Source organism: Fusarium flagelliforme (assembly GCF_020744385.1).
Source record: "Fusarium flagelliforme strain FIESC 12 MPI-CAGE-AA-0113 chromosome Unknown B0J16scaffold_5, whole genome shotgun sequence".
Taxonomy (NCBI): Eukaryota; Fungi; Ascomycota; class Sordariomycetes; order Hypocreales; family Nectriaceae; genus Fusarium; species Fusarium flagelliforme.
In genome coordinates this window covers 3,955,112-3,975,532 of record NW_025763507.1, presented here as the reverse complement: position 1 = coordinate 3,975,532, position 20,421 = coordinate 3,955,112, and the positions used below count along the sequence as shown (strand labels likewise).

General features: G+C 48.6%; 8 protein-coding genes across 8 annotated transcripts; 3 read left to right on the top strand and 5 right to left on the bottom strand.

The window, feature by feature from the left end:
• Positions 1 to 241: 241 nt before the first annotated feature.
• On the bottom strand, positions 242 to 1,214 carry B0J16DRAFT_386733 (P-loop containing nucleoside triphosphate hydrolase protein; the record flags this gene model as incomplete). The annotated part of the gene is made up of 3 exons (XM_046131592.1): positions 242 to 661; positions 711 to 1,057; positions 1,112 to 1,214. 3 exons carry the CDS (start codon positions 1,212 to 1,214, stop codon positions 242 to 244), a joined length of 870 nt encoding a protein of 289 aa, XP_045982091.1.
• A 673-nt stretch (positions 1,215 to 1,887) lies between these two features.
• On the top strand, positions 1,888 to 3,605 carry B0J16DRAFT_416691 (major facilitator superfamily domain-containing protein). The gene is made up of 2 exons (XM_046133617.1): positions 1,888 to 2,508; positions 2,558 to 3,605. The coding sequence occupies exons 1-2, from the start codon at positions 1,927 to 1,929 to the stop codon at positions 3,551 to 3,553; spliced, it is 1,578 nt and encodes a 525-aa protein (XP_045982090.1). The 5' UTR covers positions 1,888 to 1,926; the 3' UTR covers positions 3,554 to 3,605.
• A 344-nt stretch (positions 3,606 to 3,949) lies between these two features.
• Positions 3,950 to 5,380, bottom strand: B0J16DRAFT_386731 (tryptophan dimethylallyltransferase-domain-containing protein; the record flags this gene model as incomplete). The annotated part of the gene is made up of 2 exons (XM_046131591.1): positions 3,950 to 5,254; positions 5,306 to 5,380. The coding sequence occupies 2 exons, from the start codon at positions 5,378 to 5,380 to the stop codon at positions 3,950 to 3,952; spliced, it is 1,380 nt and encodes a 459-aa protein (XP_045982089.1).
• Positions 5,381 to 6,044: 664 nt separating this feature from the next.
• On the top strand, positions 6,045 to 7,680 carry B0J16DRAFT_402187 (citrate synthase; the record flags this gene model as incomplete). The annotated part of the gene is made up of 5 exons (XM_046132624.1): positions 6,045 to 6,367; positions 6,421 to 6,618; positions 6,668 to 7,426; positions 7,478 to 7,560; positions 7,613 to 7,680. 5 exons carry the CDS (start codon positions 6,045 to 6,047, stop codon positions 7,678 to 7,680), a joined length of 1,431 nt encoding a protein of 476 aa, XP_045982088.1.
• A 184-nt stretch (positions 7,681 to 7,864) lies between these two features.
• On the bottom strand, positions 7,865 to 11,207 carry B0J16DRAFT_357138 (uncharacterized protein; the record flags this gene model as incomplete). The annotated part of the gene is made up of 8 exons (XM_046129515.1): positions 7,865 to 8,709; positions 8,762 to 9,828; positions 9,925 to 10,030; positions 10,338 to 10,514; positions 10,563 to 10,727; positions 10,790 to 10,903; positions 10,951 to 11,087; positions 11,137 to 11,207. The coding sequence occupies 8 exons, from the start codon at positions 11,205 to 11,207 to the stop codon at positions 7,865 to 7,867; spliced, it is 2,682 nt and encodes an 893-aa protein (XP_045982087.1).
• A 668-nt stretch (positions 11,208 to 11,875) lies between these two features.
• B0J16DRAFT_346067 (uncharacterized protein) lies at positions 11,876 to 16,321 on the top strand. Its single transcript, XM_046128380.1, has one exon. The coding sequence runs from the start codon at positions 12,009 to 12,011 to the stop codon at positions 16,047 to 16,049; it is 4,041 nt and encodes a 1,346-aa protein (XP_045982086.1). The 5' UTR covers positions 11,876 to 12,008; the 3' UTR covers positions 16,050 to 16,321.
• B0J16DRAFT_165566 (uncharacterized protein) lies at positions 16,064 to 16,820 on the bottom strand. The gene has a single exon (XM_046122306.1). The coding sequence runs from the start codon at positions 16,724 to 16,726 to the stop codon at positions 16,196 to 16,198; it is 531 nt and encodes a 176-aa protein (XP_045982085.1). The 5' UTR covers positions 16,727 to 16,820; the 3' UTR covers positions 16,064 to 16,195.
• A 996-nt stretch (positions 16,821 to 17,816) lies between these two features.
• Positions 17,817 to 19,983, bottom strand: B0J16DRAFT_346066 (nucleotide-diphospho-sugar transferase). Its single transcript, XM_046128379.1, has one exon. It carries the CDS (start codon positions 19,899 to 19,901, stop codon positions 17,880 to 17,882), a length of 2,022 nt encoding a protein of 673 aa, XP_045982084.1. The 5' UTR covers positions 19,902 to 19,983; the 3' UTR covers positions 17,817 to 17,879.
• Positions 19,984 to 20,421: the final 438 nt, after the last annotated feature.

The following is a 20,421-nucleotide window of genomic DNA, read 5'->3' as shown; positions in this document are numbered from 1 at the left end:
AACCTATACTCTGCAATAGCAGGACGCAGGATGTTCCACAGTTCCCGTTTATCTCAGAATCCTGTCAGTAAGTATATATATCTATCAATGTATCTATTCCATCGGTCAACTTTCTAGCACTTTCACTCGTAGAGCACTGATGATGAAATGCTATTGCATCAGGAATTGTATAGTTGTTCATCTACTCATCTATCTAACTATTCTCCTCATCGTACCGTAACAAAACTGCCAGATAACACCTTCAAGCTTTAGTATCCAGTCTCGGATGAATAACCTGTAACTGAGCGAGAAGCGAAGACCCAGCGTTGGTCAGGTACAGAGAAGAAAGCAAAACAAGAAGCATCATCGGAATGGCCAGCTTCCTGAGAATCACTCCCATCATGATACGTAACAGCTGGAACCACCTTCGTCGCCTTCCAGCAAGGAATGAGTTTTTGTTGTTGACGTTTGGGAAAGGAACATCTGGCACTTCTTTCCCCAGAAATTTGCACAGTGGCTCCCAGCCCTCACTAACATGATAATTGAGCACTCGCTCTGGGGGAACTATCCTGTTGATATGCTTGTAGTGGTCTAGATAAGCCTGCTTCTCCCCGTTAGGTGCCAATTTAGGCCTTAGTGCGTGTTGATATTTGTGGTATCTCCACCAAAGTCCAATTCGATCCTGTCCATGTGTTAGAGTGTGTGAGTAGCTTTGCTTGTGCTAGACTAACCGGATCCCAACTTGCGAGGTAGTCAAATGTCTTCCACTTAGCAGCAGCATCAACAGATTCTTTCATTGAATGCTGCCACTTATCCACATCACGTGTGGTAAGAATAATCTTAGCGTTGGGATAGGCTGCGATAAGTTCATCCGCCATCAACGACCCAGGCATGTTGCATGAAACATTCCACTTGCCGAGGAACAACTTGTCAAATTCTTTTCGACCGTAAGGTTCAACGGTTTGTTCAAACTTGGCTTGCATGGCTTCCATATACAGTGGAAGGAGATGGGGATATTGCTCCATCATGCTGGCGTGGAAGGGTTTGTATCCTAGAGCCTGAAAGGCCGCGAGGATTGCTGAGGAGACTCGGTCAGTGGCTTGAGGGTAATGTTAGTGGGGTATTAGCTTACAGAGTGTTCCGGTACGGGGCATTCCCAGGACCAAGACCTCCACCTTAGCGCCATCTTTCGGTGGCTCAGGCTCACGATCAATTAAACGCGCTGGCTTTTCCATTTCTGTTGAGAGGTTCGTACGCTGCATCAACCGTTAAAAAACACCAATATCTACCACACATTTATAAACAGTATAATCAGCCTTTATCTTGTAAGCCCAGTGTTCGTCGGCTACAGTTTACCATAGTTCTGAGACTACCAGCTCACTGAAAATCTGGAAAATGACCCCAGTCATTGTCGACTCCAGAGGAACACATGTCTGACTCAGTTCAGCATAGTCAGGGATTAGGCTGTCAACGTACGCCCCCGTAAAGATATCATGTACACCACTGTCATTCTCTAGTGTGGTCAGACCTGACTAAAGGATAATCTTCCGTCCTGCAAGATGCCGTCGGTTGCGCGGGTGTCTAATCTTCCGGTTATGTTGCAGAAATAGTGTTGCCAGATTCAAGGGAGAGACAGGAATAGGGTAATCTTGTCAGCGGGAAATAACCGGAGCTAAGTGGGCTTCCCGCTCCCTTATCAGGTCAACCAATCAACAAAAGACCGATAGCAGCGGGACAACGGCACAGTACTGTAATGGAGGGCGGGATGTGTATTGCTGACTGCAGAACCAAGACCACTAACAGGCTGTCAGAATCTGTACGACAATGCCTCAGGCATCCACAACTTGGCAATTTCCAACCAACACAATTGTATCTTTACCCCCTTTTTGTATTGCCCAATTGCTTTGGCGAGGAGCAATTGCATCGTACCTTCTGTATGCATTCACAATGGAAAAGGACAGCGAAAAAAGCGCAGTAGTGGGAACTACACAACCCCAACGCGACAGCGTCACCCCCACTGTCGAGCCGATTCTCACCAAAGAACCCCCAGCAGAAACCCCACAAGACGATGACACGCCATGGTCAATATGGTCACCCAAGCAAAGAAAGCTCATCATCCTCACGGCTTCTTTCGCCTCGCTACTATCTCCCCTCTCAAGCCAAATCTACCTTCCGTCGCTCGATACCATCGCGAATGACTTGGATGTCACGAATAGTGAGGTCAATTTGTCCATCACAACATTCTTGATCCTCCAGGCCATCGCGCCGACATTCACGGCCCAGCTATCGGATACAATGGGAAGAAGGCCTTTATACATGGCTTGCTTTGTCCTCTACATGGCAGCAAATCTTGGTTTAGCCCTGCAGAACGATTATGCGGCGCTCTTGGTATTACGGTGCTTCCAAAGTGCAGGAAGTAGTGGAACAGCGGCTTTGTCCAACGCTGTGGCGACAGATATAACGACCTCTGCTGAGCGCGGGAGTTACATTGTGTATGCTGCCGCTATTCCCATGCTGGGACCGACACTTGTAAGTTATTTCGTTGCATGCCGATGCTGTAAACTGACTAATGTCCTAGGGTCCTATAATTGGCGGTTTACTTGCTCAATATCGCGGATGGCATTCCGTCTTTTGGTTTCTTTTCGGTTTGACGGGTGCGGTAGCCATACCTATGGCCATCATATTCCCTGAAACATGCCGCGAAATTGTGGGCAATGGATCTATTCCACCGCAAAGCTGGAATCGATGCTACGCAAATGTGAGGATTGAGCGCGAGGCTATAGCACAGGGCAAGGAAGTGCCTTATGCCAGACGCGATGAACTTGATGCATCTCGGCGTGCTTCCAGCTGGATCCCAAATCCTTTTAGTACCATCACTCTTTTGTTGGAACGCGAGTGCGGCTTCACTCTACTCTATGGGTCCTTACTGTGCTGTTCATTCTACGCCACACTCACACTCATTCCCTCTCAATTCGTTGAAATCTATGGCTTCAACGAGCTTCAGATTGCATTATGCTTTATTCCCTTCGGCGTAGGAAGTTTGGTCGCCGCGTTCAACCGAGGCCGCATGCTCGACTTCAACTTCCGTCGTCATGCAACTCGTCTCGGTATCTCCACGGAAAAGAACAAGCAGACAGACCTTGCTGAGTTTCCCATTGAGCGAGCCAGACTCGAGGTTGCTGTACCAACAATATTCTTGGGTAGCGCCTGCATGGTCGGTTTTGGATGGACGCTGCACTATCAGACCAATCTCGCTGGGCCACTCATTTTACTTTTTGTCATTGCCTTTTGTCTCTCAGCTTCTTTGAACTGCGCGACTTGTTTGATGCTAGATCTCTACCCTGGCAAAGCTGGCACTGTCACTGCTTCCAATAACTTGCTGCGGTGCTTACTTGGAGCTGGTGCAACTGCTGCTGTGGTACCAATGATTCAGGCTATTGGAACTGGTTGGACCTTAACTGTATTTGCCCTTCTTAATATCGTTTCGTTGCCACTGCTGTGGTATGTTATGAAGCAAGGGCCTGGTTGGAGAGCTGAGACGCTGCGTAAAAAGCAGATGGCACAAGACAGTTAGCTGGGTTGAATAGAGTAATAGATTAGTGACATATAGAATAAACACGATAACTGGTGGTAGAATGCATTTTCCATTTCTTCAATTTGAAGCCCAGTGCAAGTATTAAGTGTACCGCACTTGGCACATGTAGTTTCTCCCTGGATCACAATGAAGTATACTGAGTAACAGTTTCTTTATCCATGTATAACTGTGGATTGGAAGCTCTTCAACAACAGAGGAAGATGGCTGATGGTCGAGCTAGTTGAAATTCCACAATCGAGAACCAGTACTCCAGAGTAAGGTGATATAGACTTAAAGATAGTATCGATGGATTCAATTTGGTATCACAAGGCGAACATCTATAAAACAAAAACTCCAATCCTTCAGTCCAGCGCAAGACAGAAGCCCAATACTGACTTATCTACCGATTCCCTTTGCTTCAGCTATCCTTCGATATATCTGGGGGCTAAAATAAGAAGTCAACTGCAAATGACCATCCTTTCCAATGCCAAACGAGATGTACGTATGTATACCACGCGAAGACAAAATGTCAGCTTGCTGAGAAATGCCCTCAAGCATCTGTATGTACCGATCCTTGTACTTGGCCCGATTATGTCTCTCTAGGAACCCAATCAAGCCATTAGCAATGGAGAGATCAGTCTTCCCATAGTGTCGGACAGGGATATATCCCTTTACATCTGGCAACTTCGAAGAGGGCTTGATATCGAAGTAGAAGAGCATGCCAGATGTCTCATGGTTAAGTGACGGCAGATCTTCGTCGTCGGACATGGTGTCATTGAGGCTGAGGGTAGCGCGCCAGAGGTCTCTGATCTCATCGATTGAGACTTGGGATAGAGGCCTTCTTCCACCTAGTGACAATATGGATATGATGTGGTTGATTGAGGTGGATGGAGTTCGCATGTAAACCTTGATGCGTGACTTTTCTGGGGCAACACAATCGATGCCCAAAATAATCATTTGTAACTTTTGACCTTCAGGATCAGAAGTAAGGAAATCGGAAAGTGTAGCGAAAGCCGAAAGATAGCTTGAATCCGTACCATAAACGTTTTTCATAGCCCTTTTGAAGCCGTGGGAAAAGAATTCCTGACACACGCTTTGGGTCCTTGGGATAAAGTAGGCCTTGACAGCGATTTTCTCTGCTCCCAGTTCATATGCAGTGAAGAGTGAGCTACCCCAATCGCCCTCGTCCGTGTTTGTGCTTATGTTGTGAGGATCAAAGTCATGCAGAAACGCCTTAAACCACACAGGGTCGATAGAAATGTCGGCAGCATTCAAATGATCCAAGACATTGATGGTAGATTCCCGATTGTAAAGATCCAGAGCAGTGCCGGCATTCGGCCCGATATGTTCAACACTAAGTCTGATACCAGGTGGATCATTATCAGTGTCACCCCATTTCCAACTATACTCAATTGGCGAAAAGTCATCCGTCATGAAGCTCTTGAAGGTAGGCTGACCGGTTGGTCCAGGTCGTGGTCCCATACGGGGCACAATGATATAGTAGTGGAACATGAGACATTCGTACTGGCGAGATAATGGGTAGCCGGCCTCGTGGAGCATGGTCGCGAGATGTTGCCCAGTTACATCCCACCAGAAGTCCTGGTGGGCGTCTCGTGGTGGAAGCCATTTGTTGATCTTTTGCCAAACGGGTGCCTTTTGTCTTCCGACAAGAAAGGACACGTCATGTCTGGGTGTTGTCTGCTTTGAATAAATGATTAGTTTCATTCTGCCTCCATGGAAGAGGATTCCTACCTGGACATTGACGGCCGCTCCTAGAGAGGCGGCCGGGTACGCGGGTGAGTTTGTGAGGGTTGTGCCTGTAGCCATTGTGTGAGGAGAAGTGTAAATAAATGTGAGAATGCTCAACGCTGCGACCAATGTCTTAGGGTCGGGCTTGTTCTTATAGGGCCTCCTAGGCCAGTATAAGGCCGCTGACCTCTCTTCTGATACAAAGACAAGTCCAACCTTGATGTAGGACTGACAAGGTCTTCTCATCAGTGGTCAGCACCACAGCTAATGGCGCCCCGCTTATTGTGTCCCAAAGCACTGAATGAAGCTGAATTGCCGCTACGCTACAAACCAACTTCAATTAAGCGACAAGCCAAGTTCCCTAGTGCTGATATTATCTCAGGTCTGACTCTGGGTATGTCCCAGTGTGTCAGCGGAGCTGTAAGTCGATCGAGGTCTGCGAGTCTGACTAACATCGACTCGATCGGGAAACCATGACTAACGCTGCATTCACACAATCGTCTGTTTTACGCGACGAATCACTGTCAGGGACACATACCAGTTGAAAGATCGGGACTTCCTTATTCAGGAAATCAGTAGGCTCTAGGATCACTGTTCGACCGCAGACACCCTATAATATGTATGCATCCAAAAACCCCAGTGGCCTGAATCAATGGAACAACTGCCTTCTTGAGATTGAGCTACAAATTCCTGCATCACCTCCCGTCAACTTCAATCAGCCCAGCTGTTACACGTATCCACCATGGATGATTCATTCTCTTTCCTCCTCAAGCGGTGCCGTAAGGTCCTCCGCTCCTTGGCCTCATCGGGCGCATGGGTCTACCAGAAAACGTTGGGCCAACCCGACAACTCACTTACATCTGGTACACTCAGCATCACCGACAGTCGCACAGGTAGAAACTACAGCATCCCGATCAAGAACAACGCTGTCAAAGCTCTTGACTTTATCCAAATCACCACTGCTGGCTTTGGAGCTGAGGTGGCGGATCACTATGATAACAGTCTCCGTGTTCTGGACAAGGGACTGTGGAATACTGCTGTCACTGAAACGTCCATCACGTACATGTAAGAAACCTACAACCTAGCCACTCTGGTGCGGCATACTGATCCTTTTGCAGTGATGGTAAAGCTGGACACATGCAGTATCGCGACAAGACGATTGATGAGCTCTTCAACAACAATGATTATGAGGATGTAGTTCACTTGATTATCTGGGGCAAGCTTCCTACCAAGGAACAGAAGAGCAATCTTCGTCGCAAACTTGCTTCGTACATGAAAGCACCTCAGGCTGTAGAAGATGCGATCAAGGCCTTCCCGTAAGAGATCCCATACGCGACAAATGGGTGTGCTGACTGACATTCCAAGGCCCGAGGGACTCACTCATCCCATGCTTCTGGCTGGTATTGCCGCGTTTGCGGCCCATGACAAGGGATCGCAAGCTGTGCACCGATCAAGCAAGGCTGCATATCTAGGAAAGATGGAAGAAGTCGACGATGCTATCATCAGAACCCTGGCTGCTCTAGCTACCACCGTAGCTATGGTATACTGCTACAGGCGAGGTCGTCCCTTTACTCCTGCTAACCCCGACGAGTCATACATCGGTAACATCCTTCTGATGATGGGTCTTACGGAAGAGGGTACCAAGACTCCAAACCGCAAGCTAGAGCATTGTCTTGAACGTCTCTGGGTTCTCAACGCCGATCATGGAATGACAAATTCGACCGCCGTCTTCCTCGCCACTGCTTCCACTTTGCAGGATCCTCTATCCTGTACCGTTGCGGCCGTTGCATCAGCCTATGGTCCTCTTCATGGAGGTGCCGTTGAGATGGCCTACAAGGAATTTGAAAGGGTTCAATGTGTCGAAAATGTTCCCCAGCTCATCGCTGACGTCAAGGCCAAGAAGTTCCGTCTCTTCGGATACGGGCACCGTATTTACAAAGTCAAAGACCCCCGAGGGAAACTTGTTCGACAGCTCATTGAGGAGTACAAGGAGGATGTCTACAAGAATGACTTTCTCAGAGTGGCTATGGAGATTGATCGAGTTGCTGAGATGGATCATTACTTTACCTCCCGCAATCTCAAGGCCAATGCAGACCTTTACGGTTGCTTCCTATACACAGCTTTGTCCGTATATCTTCTAATCTCCAATGCGATCTATACTAATGCGGTAAACAGGGGCATCGAAACGGATACCATTCTGTCGCTTTCTTGTCTGTCACGCTCTCCGGGTGTTATGGCCCATTGGCGAGAGAGTATGAGTGAGTTAACACAAGGCTAGAGATGGTGAGAAGGGAGCTAACTATCATTCAGGCCAATCGCCCGCGCTTTGGCGACCTCAACATATCTTCACAGGTACTGTGGCCAAGAGTGAAGCCTAATCGATCCATGGTATCACATTTATTCATTTGCAAGTTGTAAATAACTCATCATCAATACAAATGCCAATCTACTGCCTTGCTGATCCATCTGTTCCCAGATGGTGCTCCGTAATGAAGACTCCTCCAATCTGACATAGCCGCTGGAGAAGTTCCATCCGCCATTGACCAATACGCAACGCCCCACTTAGACGATGTAAACAGGAATTCGGCTCGCATAAGCATCACTTTTCGTAATATGAATATCCATTTTGTGGAAGTCATGTAGCTGCAACCAACACAGCATACGGAACACAAGAACACACCAGATCTCATTGACCTCGTCGCTTGTTGTATACATCTTGACAGACCTTGGGCTGGCGATATTTGAACCGTTGTCGGAGGGAACAGAGTCTCGTCTCTCTCTCATGTGCTTGCTCAGAAGGGTTTGTTGACCGATGATTCGAGCAACGTTTGGTCGGACGCGGTCGAAGTACATTTGCATTAACAGGCTTTCCCTTTCGTCTACTGGCGCCGAGTCAATGTCGTGGATAGTGATCGGTTCACTACTCGTGGCGTTATTCGTGGCCTCGTTGGAAGTCTTCTCGTCCTTCTCGTTCTTCTCGTGCAGAATGCTCATGACTTCTTGGATGTGCGTACGCGTAACTTTCTTAACCAGAGAAAGACTCGGCTTCTTCATTTTCGCAAAGTACTCGTCGCACAACTCGATGCCAGCGCGCAGGTGGTTGAGTCCGTTGACTAGCGTAGCCCCATTGATGTCTTCACCAAATACGTCGAGCGTTGATCCTTCTGCTCGCAAGAGCGGGAATTTCTGGTCTGTCTCTGCCCATTCCAGAATTCGGTTGACTTCTTCGCTGCTTGCCAGGCTTTTCTCTCGAAACAGGCGTAAGGAAGTGATGTATTCGGATAGCAGATTGGGCAGAGAGAAGGTACTGGGATCCCAGTAGAAGACAGTTGGGTTTGGAAGCATACGGAAAACAGTATCTTTGACGTGTATCATTTCGCCTACCATTCCGAGGATCTCAAAAGGAACTATTTCGTGTTAGAATCGCTTCACCCGTTCGTTCAATGCGCAGGCACTTACCGGCAAATAGATGGCTGTGGCGGGCTTGGTCGGTGTTCTTGCGGAAATAGTTGACGGTGTTGATATCGCAACCGAGAACCACAAGGGTTTTGGCTATCTCAGAGAGACTTCCCAGCTGAAGAGTTTCAGCACCCTTGGCTTCATCAGCATAAACCTTGCGATCTCGGTAAAGAATTGTCGGTGCCATGCCAAAGCACAATTGCTTGACAATGTAGCTGGGGACAATGCGATTTTTCTCAAACCACGTCGGTCCCTGTTTCTGAATATTGAAGCAAATTCCAAGACCATCCGTGTATGAGCCATAGAGAACAAAACCATTGCCTTGAGCGCGATATTGGTCGTTGTTGAGATCGAATTGTCTCCAGTGGATACCCAGCATGGCAGCGATCTCTACAATGTGAGATATTGTGGTGGTGGCATATGGCTTTGCGAAGTCTTTGGGCATGCTGTCCCATGTACGTCTCTTTCTCTGCATACAGACGAGCATTGAATGATGAGCAGCAGGTTGTTCGGGAGCCACTGCGGTATCGAGTGGAGGACGAGGGCCCGTCGCCTTACGCCATTCTGATGTTTTCTTGCTCTGCCACTCACGAGATTCCTTTTCCATACGGACAACGGCCATGAGGAGGGACAACCAGGTAGCCTTTTCATTGTCGGCAGTGTGAACGACCTGCTGTGTGCTCTGCCTGTACTTGTCGTCGTATTCCTGAACTGTATCTGTATATTTAAAGTTGTCATGGCCACCATCCAATCGGATAATCTTTTGTCTTTCCTCCTTGGCCAGAGCATCGTCACCGAGAGGACCTCTGGTATTTCCCGGCTTAGCGACAAAGATGACAGGAGTCTCAAACTGAACTTCAAACCGGAATTCAGACCAGAGCATCTGGCGTCGAGCAAACTGCGCCCATTTCCCTATAACGGCTTCGCTACAGGATGAGAAGCCGGTGGCGGTGCCGAGATACTGCTGGAGGGCCTGGAGAATGGCGATGACAAAGGCGAGTACGGAAATAACCAGAGCGACGACGGCAACGAGGAGCTCGGTGTTATCATCCTTATCTCCGCCAGAGCTCGCATCTGGGACAGCTGTCGAAGACATGATGAGAAAGGGAGGACAGTTGATTGCTGGATCGCCAAGGACTTGTTGATAGAAGGCTAGGCTCAACTTATCGGCAAATACAGTCATGGCTAAAAGATGGAGGCTGGCTGAGAACTGCTGATGTGATCTGACATTGTGTGTGCCTTGGGCATGAAAATCCCTGCTTGTGCCCCCTAAGAATTGCAGAGCAGATCCGAGGAGCACGGGCATCAATGTCGGCGGCTAAGCTGAAGAGCAGTTATCCTGTCCAATCAAAACATGCTGACGGTGAGTTAGTGACAGACCGTTTCCACTGTTGGGGACGTGCAGGACAGGGGTGGTGAGAGGAGCTACGTTGCAGCGAAAAGCCCAAGTTTCTGTCGCGTTTCACAAGTCACAAAGTTCAATTACTGTCAGATTTTAGGGTAGAGAGAGTACTGCGCCCATTCTCAGTCATTACAGGGAATTATCTGTCAGCAGCCAAAGCCAAATTCTGCGAACTCTTAGCCCCGGTGATAGCCTCAAAATATTTGGAACCCATATCCTCCACTGTCGTGCCACCAATTGTCTTGCCCACAATGTGACCAATAAGCTCAGCATGGGTGATAATACCCAGACGGATAGCATCGTGCATCAAATCAAACAAATCATGTTGGGTCACTCCACGACGAATGCGCTCTAACATCGTCAGCAATAGCATTGCCAGAGTTATTAGACTCAACTTACTCTTCATGGTGAAGTCTCTTCCTTTGCGAATTTTAATCTCATACTTTCTCAACTCTGTATTGGAGTATCGAGTCTTGACTCCAATTTCATGGCCGAGGCTAGTGACGGTATAGTCGAGGCCGCCTCTGATGCTCTCGAATTTGAAGTGCCTTTCGAGAACCGGTTCTAATTGTGAGTTGAGAATCAATTGCCTTTGAAATTACATCTTGATTGTTGATAGTACATACCTCGACCTTTGTCATGAGCCGCCTTGATCTCGCTCTCATTCACAATCTCAAGATCCAGCTCGGTAGCTGTCACATTGGCGTCTCGCAGGATATTGCGAATGAAAACATCATCCTCTGTGCAATGTCAGTTTTCCTCTTGTCGAGATGGAAAGTTGCCTTACTGTATATGATAATACCCTTCTCAAAACGAGATTCACCAGAATAACAGATCAAGAAGAAGACATCAACGAACCCTACAAGTCGGATCTTTCCATCCCACCGCGAGCCGTTGATGAGTATGTCCCACGGGTGAATATCACTTATAGCATTAGAATCTGTAGTGGGATAGCAATGGGATAAAGACATACTAGTCACATTCGACACTCTTGAGATTGACTGATCTGTCGAACGTACTGAGCACCCTGTGGTAGGAAGCCATTGTTAATTCTGAGGTGGAAGCTTCAAGACTGGTACACTTTGAGATGAGAAATACCAGAATGCAAATGGCCGTTATGAGGTCGTCAAGTGAACGCCCATAGCTGGTCGTACAGAAAGTCATGCATGCAAAGATTCAGTATTCTCGCCAAGGTCATGCGAGCTTTGACAGTCCACGTCACCCCGCTCAGTCCGAGCGCTGCATCAAGCAGCATCACAAAGCTTGCAGCCAATTGCGACATGAACTCAATCAGGCAGTTCTGTTTACCCGTCCGAGTTTACATGACTGTTGACAGCGGGACAAAGAGGGGTCTTCCCACACCCAATCGCGGGTACCGGAGCGTGCGGAGGTGAAGTTCAGTTAATGCAATACATTGCCGGTCAATGTATATCCAGTCGTGATTGGACTTCGCGGCATACATGAATACTTTTCAGCTCTCCAAAATCTGTAGATCAATTGCCGAAACTGGAGGATGGCAGGTCGTATCATCTCACCACCATTTAAGGTCGTAAAGCAATGCATGTCAGCCAATAGATCAGCCACATAACGAGTCATACCTGCTGCAATATGGCTTGTCATAACTCACTGCCAATCAGTACGGGCTACTATTAACACTGGTAGTATTCTCGTGAATGTCTCGCTTTTACTGGTCGCAGCTCCAAACAGCTTCCGGTTGATACTTGACATAGACCTGTTTCTCCTCAGGAAGTGAGCGACCGTGAACTCCAATCGTTGGCAGACCTCTAAACATTTGTAGTCCTGTGTCTTCCTACTGAACAAAGTTCAACTTTGGAGCCGACAAATATGGACAACATCACGGAAAAAATAGCAAAGGTCACGGACCTAAGCACATACACAGACCTCACCCCAGAGCATCTCAAAAAGCTATTCCTCGAGATCGGAGGTAGCCCTGAGAAGCTCCGTACCATCCTGAACCTGTGGTTTGTTCCTGACTTCAAGCCAACCTTCATCGAGCCACAGGACTACTCCTTTGGTGGACTTCAGGATGTCGGGTTTGTCGAGTCACCAGACACAGAGAAACCCCAACGGCCGCTGCGCCTGATTGATCTGGAGACGGGTAATCTTGTTGATGTCTGGAACACGAGCCCTTCGGACTCCTACTGCATGCTGTCGCATAGATGGAAGGGTGACGAAATTACTCTGGCTCACATCAAGCGAGCGAGAGAAAAGCATCTTGAGCGCTCTCGGAACGGAGTACTTTCGGAGTTTGACAGTGACATCCACATAGTCCTCGAGCAATCCAGGCTCGATGTCATAGAGCAAGAACAAATGATTGAGTCTCTTCTGGGTGACAACCCCGGAGGAAGAACGGTCGACGACTTGCTCCAGATGCGACTCAGTGCCAGCGACGCAAAAGCCCAAGTCAGTTGGGCACGACAGAACAGAGACGCCAAGAAGTCCAAAGTCGAGCGCTGCATGATGGAGAAAGACATGTTTGACCATCTTATGAGCCGCATCCAGAAGGACATCAGCGATGAGACAGACCAAGTCACCGACCCGAAGCCTACCACGTCTCCATTGGTCGACGAGGCAGAGGTGGAATATGCAGATGCTCAGAAGTCACTCGAATCGTCTATCGAGAATCGGAAAAAGGCCAACCAAGACGCCGAGTTCTTCAGCAGTGACCGTCGACTTGGGGATGCCGTGGACGAGATGATGAGCCGTCTCCAACGCTGGAAGTCGGCTATCAAACTCGAGCGCTCAATGAATGAGGCGCGCGATATCTTTCAGACAAACTTGTTCCCAAAGCAGGGTGCTTGTTATATATGGTCTGACACTTGCTGTATCGACAAGCTCAACTATGGGGAGCTCTCTCAGTCTCTTTCACTCATGGGCGATTGGTACGCTAATGCCGAGTTCTGTCTCGTCCATCTTGACACGGACTGGCGACCGGCAGATGCCATTCATGACTGGATGCAATTCAAGGGAGAATTAGTTCAACGCGAGCCCAACATTCCAAGCTTCAAGGCTATCGAAGGGACAACTCCTGAATGGTCAAACCGTGCATGGACACTCCAGGAACTGGTGATGAGCAAGATGGCGTACTTCACCAACTCGGAGTGGAAGTCATTGAGTCGACCTGTGCAAAGTCTGGGTTACATCTATCCTTTGATTCCGTTCATTGATCTGTATACCCGCGGTGATATAGCCAACATGTACTCGAACCTGGGCGAAATAGGTACTTTGAATGCTATCAGAGACTCTGAGGTTCTTAAGTCGCTCCTAGAAAAAGATCAGATTGCCGTTGCTACTAGCGACGATGAGGATCGGAGTGGTTCAGAGAGTATCAGCGCAGCCGTTCGCATTATCTCAATTCTCCAAGCTCTGGGATTTACCTTCCCAAGAGAGATGACAACGGAGACTGCTCTGCCTGAAATGTGCCGCGCTGTTTATCTCGCATCACACAACATTGTCAAAAATAAGGACGATAGTGCAGGCGGCCTGGCAAAGGAGATCTTCGCAGAGGTCAACCGCCACATTCCCTCTACATCTATTAGGGAAGATCTCAGTGCCGAGATGAAGGCGCAAAACGTGATCGACTTCCTACTGGTGGATCTGGTTACAACAACCAAGGATCTTGTCCTTGAAGACCGAAAGTCCATTGCAAGTTTTGGTCAAGTTAATCAACTAGACTCATGGAAGCAAGGAATTGCGCGGAGCGGCTTCTCCGCCGAACGAGTTCTCCAGCTCTCCTGCCGTCGCAAGGCAACCGTGCCAGTTGATCACGTGTACTCTCTGATGGGAATTCTCGGCGTTCGCTTCCAGTCCTTCCATGCAGAAGGCTATGCCAAGGCTCTATCGCGTCTCCTCGATGAGGTTGTCATCAGCCACAACGACGTCTCAGTCTTCAACTGGACGGGGGCTTTTATGGGCAGTCCTGTCCGGGGACGTTCTATGTATCCCGCTTCACACAAGGCGTATACGAACGAGGATGACTCCGGTAGGCGCTACAATATGATGATTTCTGCCGAGGTTCAGAGGAAGCGGAAAGACGTCATGGTTGCTTATCAGGGCATCATCACTATGCTTCGAGATGCGATTAACTACATCAAGGCAAAGGGCCGTGAAGGGCTTCCGTTGGAATGGGTTCGCGAGATTTGCGCTTTCGTGAAGGGATCCACGTTTGAAGTCCTTGGGCCTGAGCTGGAGAACATTGGCAGAATTCTTCGTTACATCCAAGACCACTGTGTCAAGCCCGACCCTGCGCCCACAGCCTCATCTTCCCAGCAGCAAGCACCTGTGGTCGAGAGTCCATCTCCAGTTTCTGACGCAAAGTCTGGTACTGGCGGTGGTTGGGGCTTCAATAGGCCAACGCTTCCAAGTATGAAGGTCCAGGCGAGCCTCAAAGCTCCAAAGCTGTCCAGTTTTGGGGGAGCTTCAATCAGTAAACCTTCGTTTGGAAGACACCACTCTGAGCCCGTGGAGAAGGTTGCCAATCCAGCGCCAGTTTCAACACCAAAGCCTATCACGCCTGAAGCTCCCGAATGGCTCTCACTGGACCAAGAGGTCAAGGCGTATTTGGCAAGCCTCACTTCAGGCACTGCCATGAGAACTCGCCTCCCCTCTCGGATTCAGGAACTCGAAGTTCAAAGGCCAGTGGCAGAGGCTAAGCTAGAGAGATCAAGCACAAGTTACTCTTCTCTTGATGATGATCTCACCTGTCCAAACCCAATCATCATCAACAGTTCAGGTATCGAAGGCATTTTCGACATCCAACGAATTGTCGTCACAATGATTGACCGCGAGAAACTCATGCGACAAGTTGCCAAAGCGAGTAGTCCGAAGCAAAAGATATCAGGCTGGTGTATCATCAGCACTGGCTTTGCTAGTGTGGTTGTCAATTTTGCTTGCGAGCAACACATTTTGAAGAAACAATTGGATATTGAACAAACGGTCGAGGATAGGATCATCAAGGAAGACCGGGCACGAAAGCTCCACAGTGATTTGCAGATTGTGACTGGAAAGCCAAATGATCATGGTGCCCCATCAGCCAATGTGGCTCAATCCAGCGACACCGAAGACCAGACTGGCAAAAACATCAATAGCTCCAAGCCGACCAAAGACGAACTGGCCATCGTGCGCATCATCGACTTCATCCAAGAGCCCCAACTTCAGCTCGTCGCAGGAGAGTGGGTTTTGGCACGCTTTTCCGGGACACCAGGAGCGCAGTGGTTCCTCTGCTATCTCGAACTAGGCTCCACCCATTCCTTCTACGGTCATCGCATCTCAGCGAGCGATATCAACTTCAACAACTCCGCCATTGAACCTGGACTCATGAACGCTTGGAAGGTTTACATGACTCGAAAGAAGAGAAAGATGTGCAATGTCTTGGACAAGTACATCAAAAGCTCCACAAGCGCCATGAAGGGCAGGGAAAGACTCAACAAGAGTTCGGAGATTGCGAATGAGAACTACGCAAGATTTATGGATGCTGGAAACCAGAGTCTCGAGAGGGTCAAGAGCATGGGATCATCCGTATCTGTTTCATCGTCCATGCTCAAACTACCCTTCACCGAGTCTGACGCCAAGGAAAACAGCCCTAAAGATCTTGACTCCGATGATGACGAAGATGAAGGGAAAGGGCTCTTTGATGGACTACTTGACCAGGGTAAAGAGGCCACCGCAGCTCTGGGCGAGTACACGGTTCTCGCAGCATACGAGAAGATCTGCGGGATGCATGCTCAGCACCTCGATAAGCATCTAGCTACTTCGGTTCTGAAACGCACGCCTAAGAGTCTTCAGACTGCTGTCGAAAGCGTGGATGAGAACAAGGGCTTTCTTCCAGCTATGTTTCATTCCTCTCGGAGGGTACACATGTTTTGAGAACAGGGAATGCTGTCGGACGTACTTTCTATTACTTTCTTTGTATTATGGCTTGGATATTGAAGGGTATTTATAAAGGAAAAATGTCATGTACTCAGAATGGACTAAAGACAAAAGAAACCGAGTTCAAAGTCTTCACAGCGTGTCTACTTATCGACAGCCGTCTCTTTATCCTCTGCATCATCACCTGCAGTACCTGCAGTACCTGCTTCCGCCTCTGCCTTCGCCAGCTGCTCCTCAAGCTTCCTCTTCCTCTCAAGATTCTTCTCGTGTGTTCTCTTCTCAGCCGCCTGTTTTCTGTTCTCGCGCTTCTCGCTGATAAGGTAGCTGAAGTTTCCAATCACTGAGAACAATCCCTTGAAAGCCAGCTTAAAATGTGAGAAGGCCTCGCGAAAGTGTTCCTTTGTTTCGTTGTAGTTGGCTCGTGCCACCTTTGCTTTCCTCTTGGTGCGGTATGCCTTTTCAGCTTTTGCGGCTTGAGCATATTGCTCTGAAGCTTCTTTGCGGGTAGTGGTCAAGAGAATCTCGGTAGCGGAAGAAGCAGGTCGGGCTTTTGGGGGACCTGAGAGTGTTCGGGCCTTCGGAGCATCTGAGGTTGGACTACTCAGAGCAGAAACATTGTCGTCGGCTGGCGTTTCTGTTGTTGGGGAGTTTGCGCCGCGCATTGCTGAAAACATCACAACAGTTAAAAGAGTAGTAAATATTAAGAATTAGGTAGTACTGGTTTGTTGTCCCAAGTTAATAGGGACGAAGAGTTGTGAAGGAACGTGAGACTCTGATTAAGAGATCTGTGGTAGTAAGAGAATGTTGGAGAAATAAACTGGAGATCAGACTGGAACAGACTGGCAGATCCATCGCTATTTAATGTCTGGTCATATACATTCTACAATGAGTCACCTCATGATGCTATATCAGGGTCAATATACCCAAGAAATTGACCTTACTTCTAAAGGTCTTAGTGGAAGTAGAAGGGTGTATTGGGAATTATATGAAATTCATGCCTTGTAAGCATGTAGTATTTGAGAATTCTGCGTAGTCAAAAATGTCCTCTTTTTGGGTCTGTGCTGTGAGGCATAAAAACTCCTAGTCCTTAGTGCAACTTATGTCAATGCATCCACGTTGTGCACGAGCCAATCATGAACCATTCTGCGCTATCTTCGTTCATGCCATTGACTTCTATATCACCAACTATATTGAAACAAATTTGTTTCCCTGGCTTATAATCCGTTTCCAATATCGAAGTCGCCTTCACTCTTGTCTCCATGCAACGAGGACATTCAAGTGCATGTGTTTAGTCAGATGATATTTAGATTAGTCTTTCATGAAACACCCCGCAGTTCTCGAAAGTTAAACAGACACGTATATGATCAATGCATTGACTTCATGCTGATGTGACTCAAGGGGTCTGCAAAGATCTGTCACAGAAGGTTCTAAATGGTAATTAGGTGGAGGTTACTGGAGGAAACGGTCTCTGATATGACTGGGCTATTGCTATTAATTCAAGCGACATCCGATCGGCTGTCAGTATGAAAATCACTTTAATGCTCCCATATTATGAGTCACAAACTTTCCGTGACTCGCTCCGAGTTGTTATGCGATAAACATCGTTATCTATCACGCACAATTACGCACTCGGGTTGGCAGCGACCAGTCGCATGTAACAAAGCCGCGGTACAACTACCAATTGATATACATGAATGTTATATGAAGAGCAACTGCAAATAGTATTCTGTTATTCAGTGTATTAACTGTTATTTCTATGTATATTATATTTTAAGAATTAATTGTAGACAGTAGAATATAAAAAAGAAAGAATATGAAATGCGTGTTCTATCTTGATGCAATTGGTGTGGGAGGAGCTGAGCCAATGACAGTTGTGTTGGCCGACTCCAAAGCCACCATCTGTTCTTTCTCATCCGCCAACCAAGCAGGGTTGGTCTCAAACCTTGGGTCAAGCCAAAAGCAAGCATCATCACCATCCTTGAGCATCTGCTTGATCGGCTTCGCCCGAACATGTCCGCCAATGTAGAAAAGAGCCCAGCGCACAGCTCCAAAGACAGAGATAAAACTGTAAAGCTGCTTGTAAAAAGGATAGGTAGCGATGGTCCAAAGATCGATGCGCATATCTGGGCGACGCCAGCAGCTGATGTAGTTGTAAAGGAGGGGAGGTAGGCAGGCGACAAAGGCAAGACTGCAGAAGAAGATCCAGTACTGCTTGTGCGCTCCGAGGGCAACGAGAACGGGGATTCGGACCCAGTCAATGACGAGACAGGCCAAGGTGTACAGGAAGAGGAACTTCTGCATAAGAATGCCTGCAATGGTTCGCTGGCCATTCATTCTGAACAAGTAGCGGAAGAGCTTCCAGATGAGACTGTGACGTCCCATCTCCCAAGACTTGACTCGTTGCTTGCACCAGTTCAGACCAGGACCAAGGACAGTCGAAGGCACCTCAGTCGCCAGGGTGACTTGAGCGTCAAAGGCGATACGCTTGTTCAAGCGCATCATGGCAAAGCCAGCATTGGCGTCCTCGGCGATAAAGTCCATGGGGTGGTATTTGGAGAGCAGCTCGACAAAGACGTCACGATCGACAAACCAGCCAGCACCGTGGGGGAAGTTGACACCACATGTTCGGTCTTCGGCAAGCTTAGTCAGACCAGCCATACGGTACTCGCAGTCTTGCCATGAGACCATACCGAGAGGAACGTTGCCCTCTGCATCGATACCCTTGAGAGGGAAAGCGACAGCACGGAGTTGGTCGTTCATGAGATGGGTCGGGTGGCGGTAGTTGTCGGGTAAAGAAACATCGTCGTCGGTGGTCAGGATGTACTTGTAATTCTTGGCTGCAAGAGAACCGACGAACTGGGCGGCGTTCTTGGATCCAATTGGGGACCAGATGTATACAAGTTCGGGATGGAGGTTCTTGAGCCATTGGCGGAAGGTAAGATCAGTGGGATATCGAGAACGGCCATTGTCGATGATGAAGATGTCTTGAGGTCTGAAATGGGGTAGTGCAGATTCTATAACCTTTTGTAAAGCGTCGCGGTCAGAGTTGTGGCAGGGGATGACAAAGGCGGTGTCCCAGGCTTCAGTAGTGGTGGTGATCACAACGCCTTTCTCAAGATCACTGAGGCTTTTCTCGTTGATGACCTCCTGGACAGCATCGGAAGGACTTGCCTTGGGTGGGTTGTATGGCGGGACACGAGCGATAGACAGGATGATGAGAAACATGAGGGGCTCAAGGGTGAGTACGATGACCAGGACAGGCAACATGTACCTGCGAGTCTGGGCGATTGCCTTGACCATCCAGCCAGTGGCCCAATTGGAGATAACAAGAGCAGCAACACAAGCCATGACAAAAGCAAGAGCAGCGCCCTTCTTGAGTGTCATGGGATAGACGTACTCTTTCGGGTTGATGAGATCCCAGAAAGCCCGAGGAGAGAACTGATTGCCCAGAGCACGCCAGAATCTTGTCCATAGCGATCTCTTCTTGGTATCAGGTGAAGACTTCTCGACATTGTCGGTAAGCCGTCTACCAGACTGGCTGTTCAAGGAGTTCTCAGAGGCAGAGGCAGAGTCACAGTAAGGACCATAAATGCCAACCTTACGGGCTGTTCTGTCTGAGGTGATGGCTGGTGGAGGGGTAGAGACAGGGCTGATGATAGGGCTGGCAGGAGGAGGAGTAGCGAATGGGTCTTGCAGAGAGCGAGTGGAAGGAGTGCTAGCCAGAGGAGGACGCGTCTGCTCCTGAGAGGCAGGGACGGCCGGGTCCAGTCTGGCAGTACATGGCAGAATCAGATCCTCGTTGGAGGGATCTTTCTGGCTCCAGAAGGGGTTGGTAGCTTGGCTGGCCATTGGAGAAGGGAAGGGGAGAAGAGCTGGAAGGGATCTTCGGCCAAGCTGGAGCCCAAAGGTAAAGTGAGTGGATAAGAACGAGTGTAGTGATGCTTGAGTGAGAGGTTGGGTGACCAAGCGAATGTCCAAGGTAAATGTACCCTTTGAACAGAGCGAATTTTCTACAGCTGAAAGATTAATTGGGGCAAACAAAACAGACCTTCAGTGAACAACGGACCAGCCGTGCACGCTGTCAAGGATATCCAAGCTCGTGGATCCGATCTAGGCCCTATGAATCCAAGAGCTGAGGATTGAAGCTATTGACAGCCATCTTACAAGGATCCAGGGCCGTTGCCATCGGAACAGAGTATGAGGTGATGCACACTCGATGCAAGACGAGACTCGGTCAACTATAGTCTAGTACTGTGCTGTACAGTACAGCACAGTAAGACACAGATCGAGTCTAGCCCGAGTCATTTAGTCTCAGCCGTATATGGACTTGGCGCAGAAACCACCGTGGCAAAAACCCGAATCCAGATGG

Coding starts and splice junctions, on each gene's coding strand:
- B0J16DRAFT_346067 (XM_046128380.1), top strand. CDS start 12,009: ATGGACAACATCACGGAAAAAATAGCAAAGGTCACGGACCTAAGCACA.
- B0J16DRAFT_346066 (XM_046128379.1), bottom strand. CDS start 19,901: ATGGCCAGCCAAGCTACCAACCCCTTCTGGAGCCAGAAAGATCCCTCC.
- B0J16DRAFT_165566 (XM_046122306.1), bottom strand. CDS start 16,726: ATGTTTTCAGCAATGCGCGGCGCAAACTCCCCAACAACAGAAACGCCA.
- B0J16DRAFT_416691 (XM_046133617.1), top strand. CDS start 1,927: ATGGAAAAGGACAGCGAAAAAAGCGCAGTAGTGGGAACTACACAACCC. Junction 2,509..2,557: donor CCATGCTGGGACCGACACTT/GTAAGTTATTTC, acceptor CTAATGTCCTAG/GGTCCTATAATTGGCGGTTT.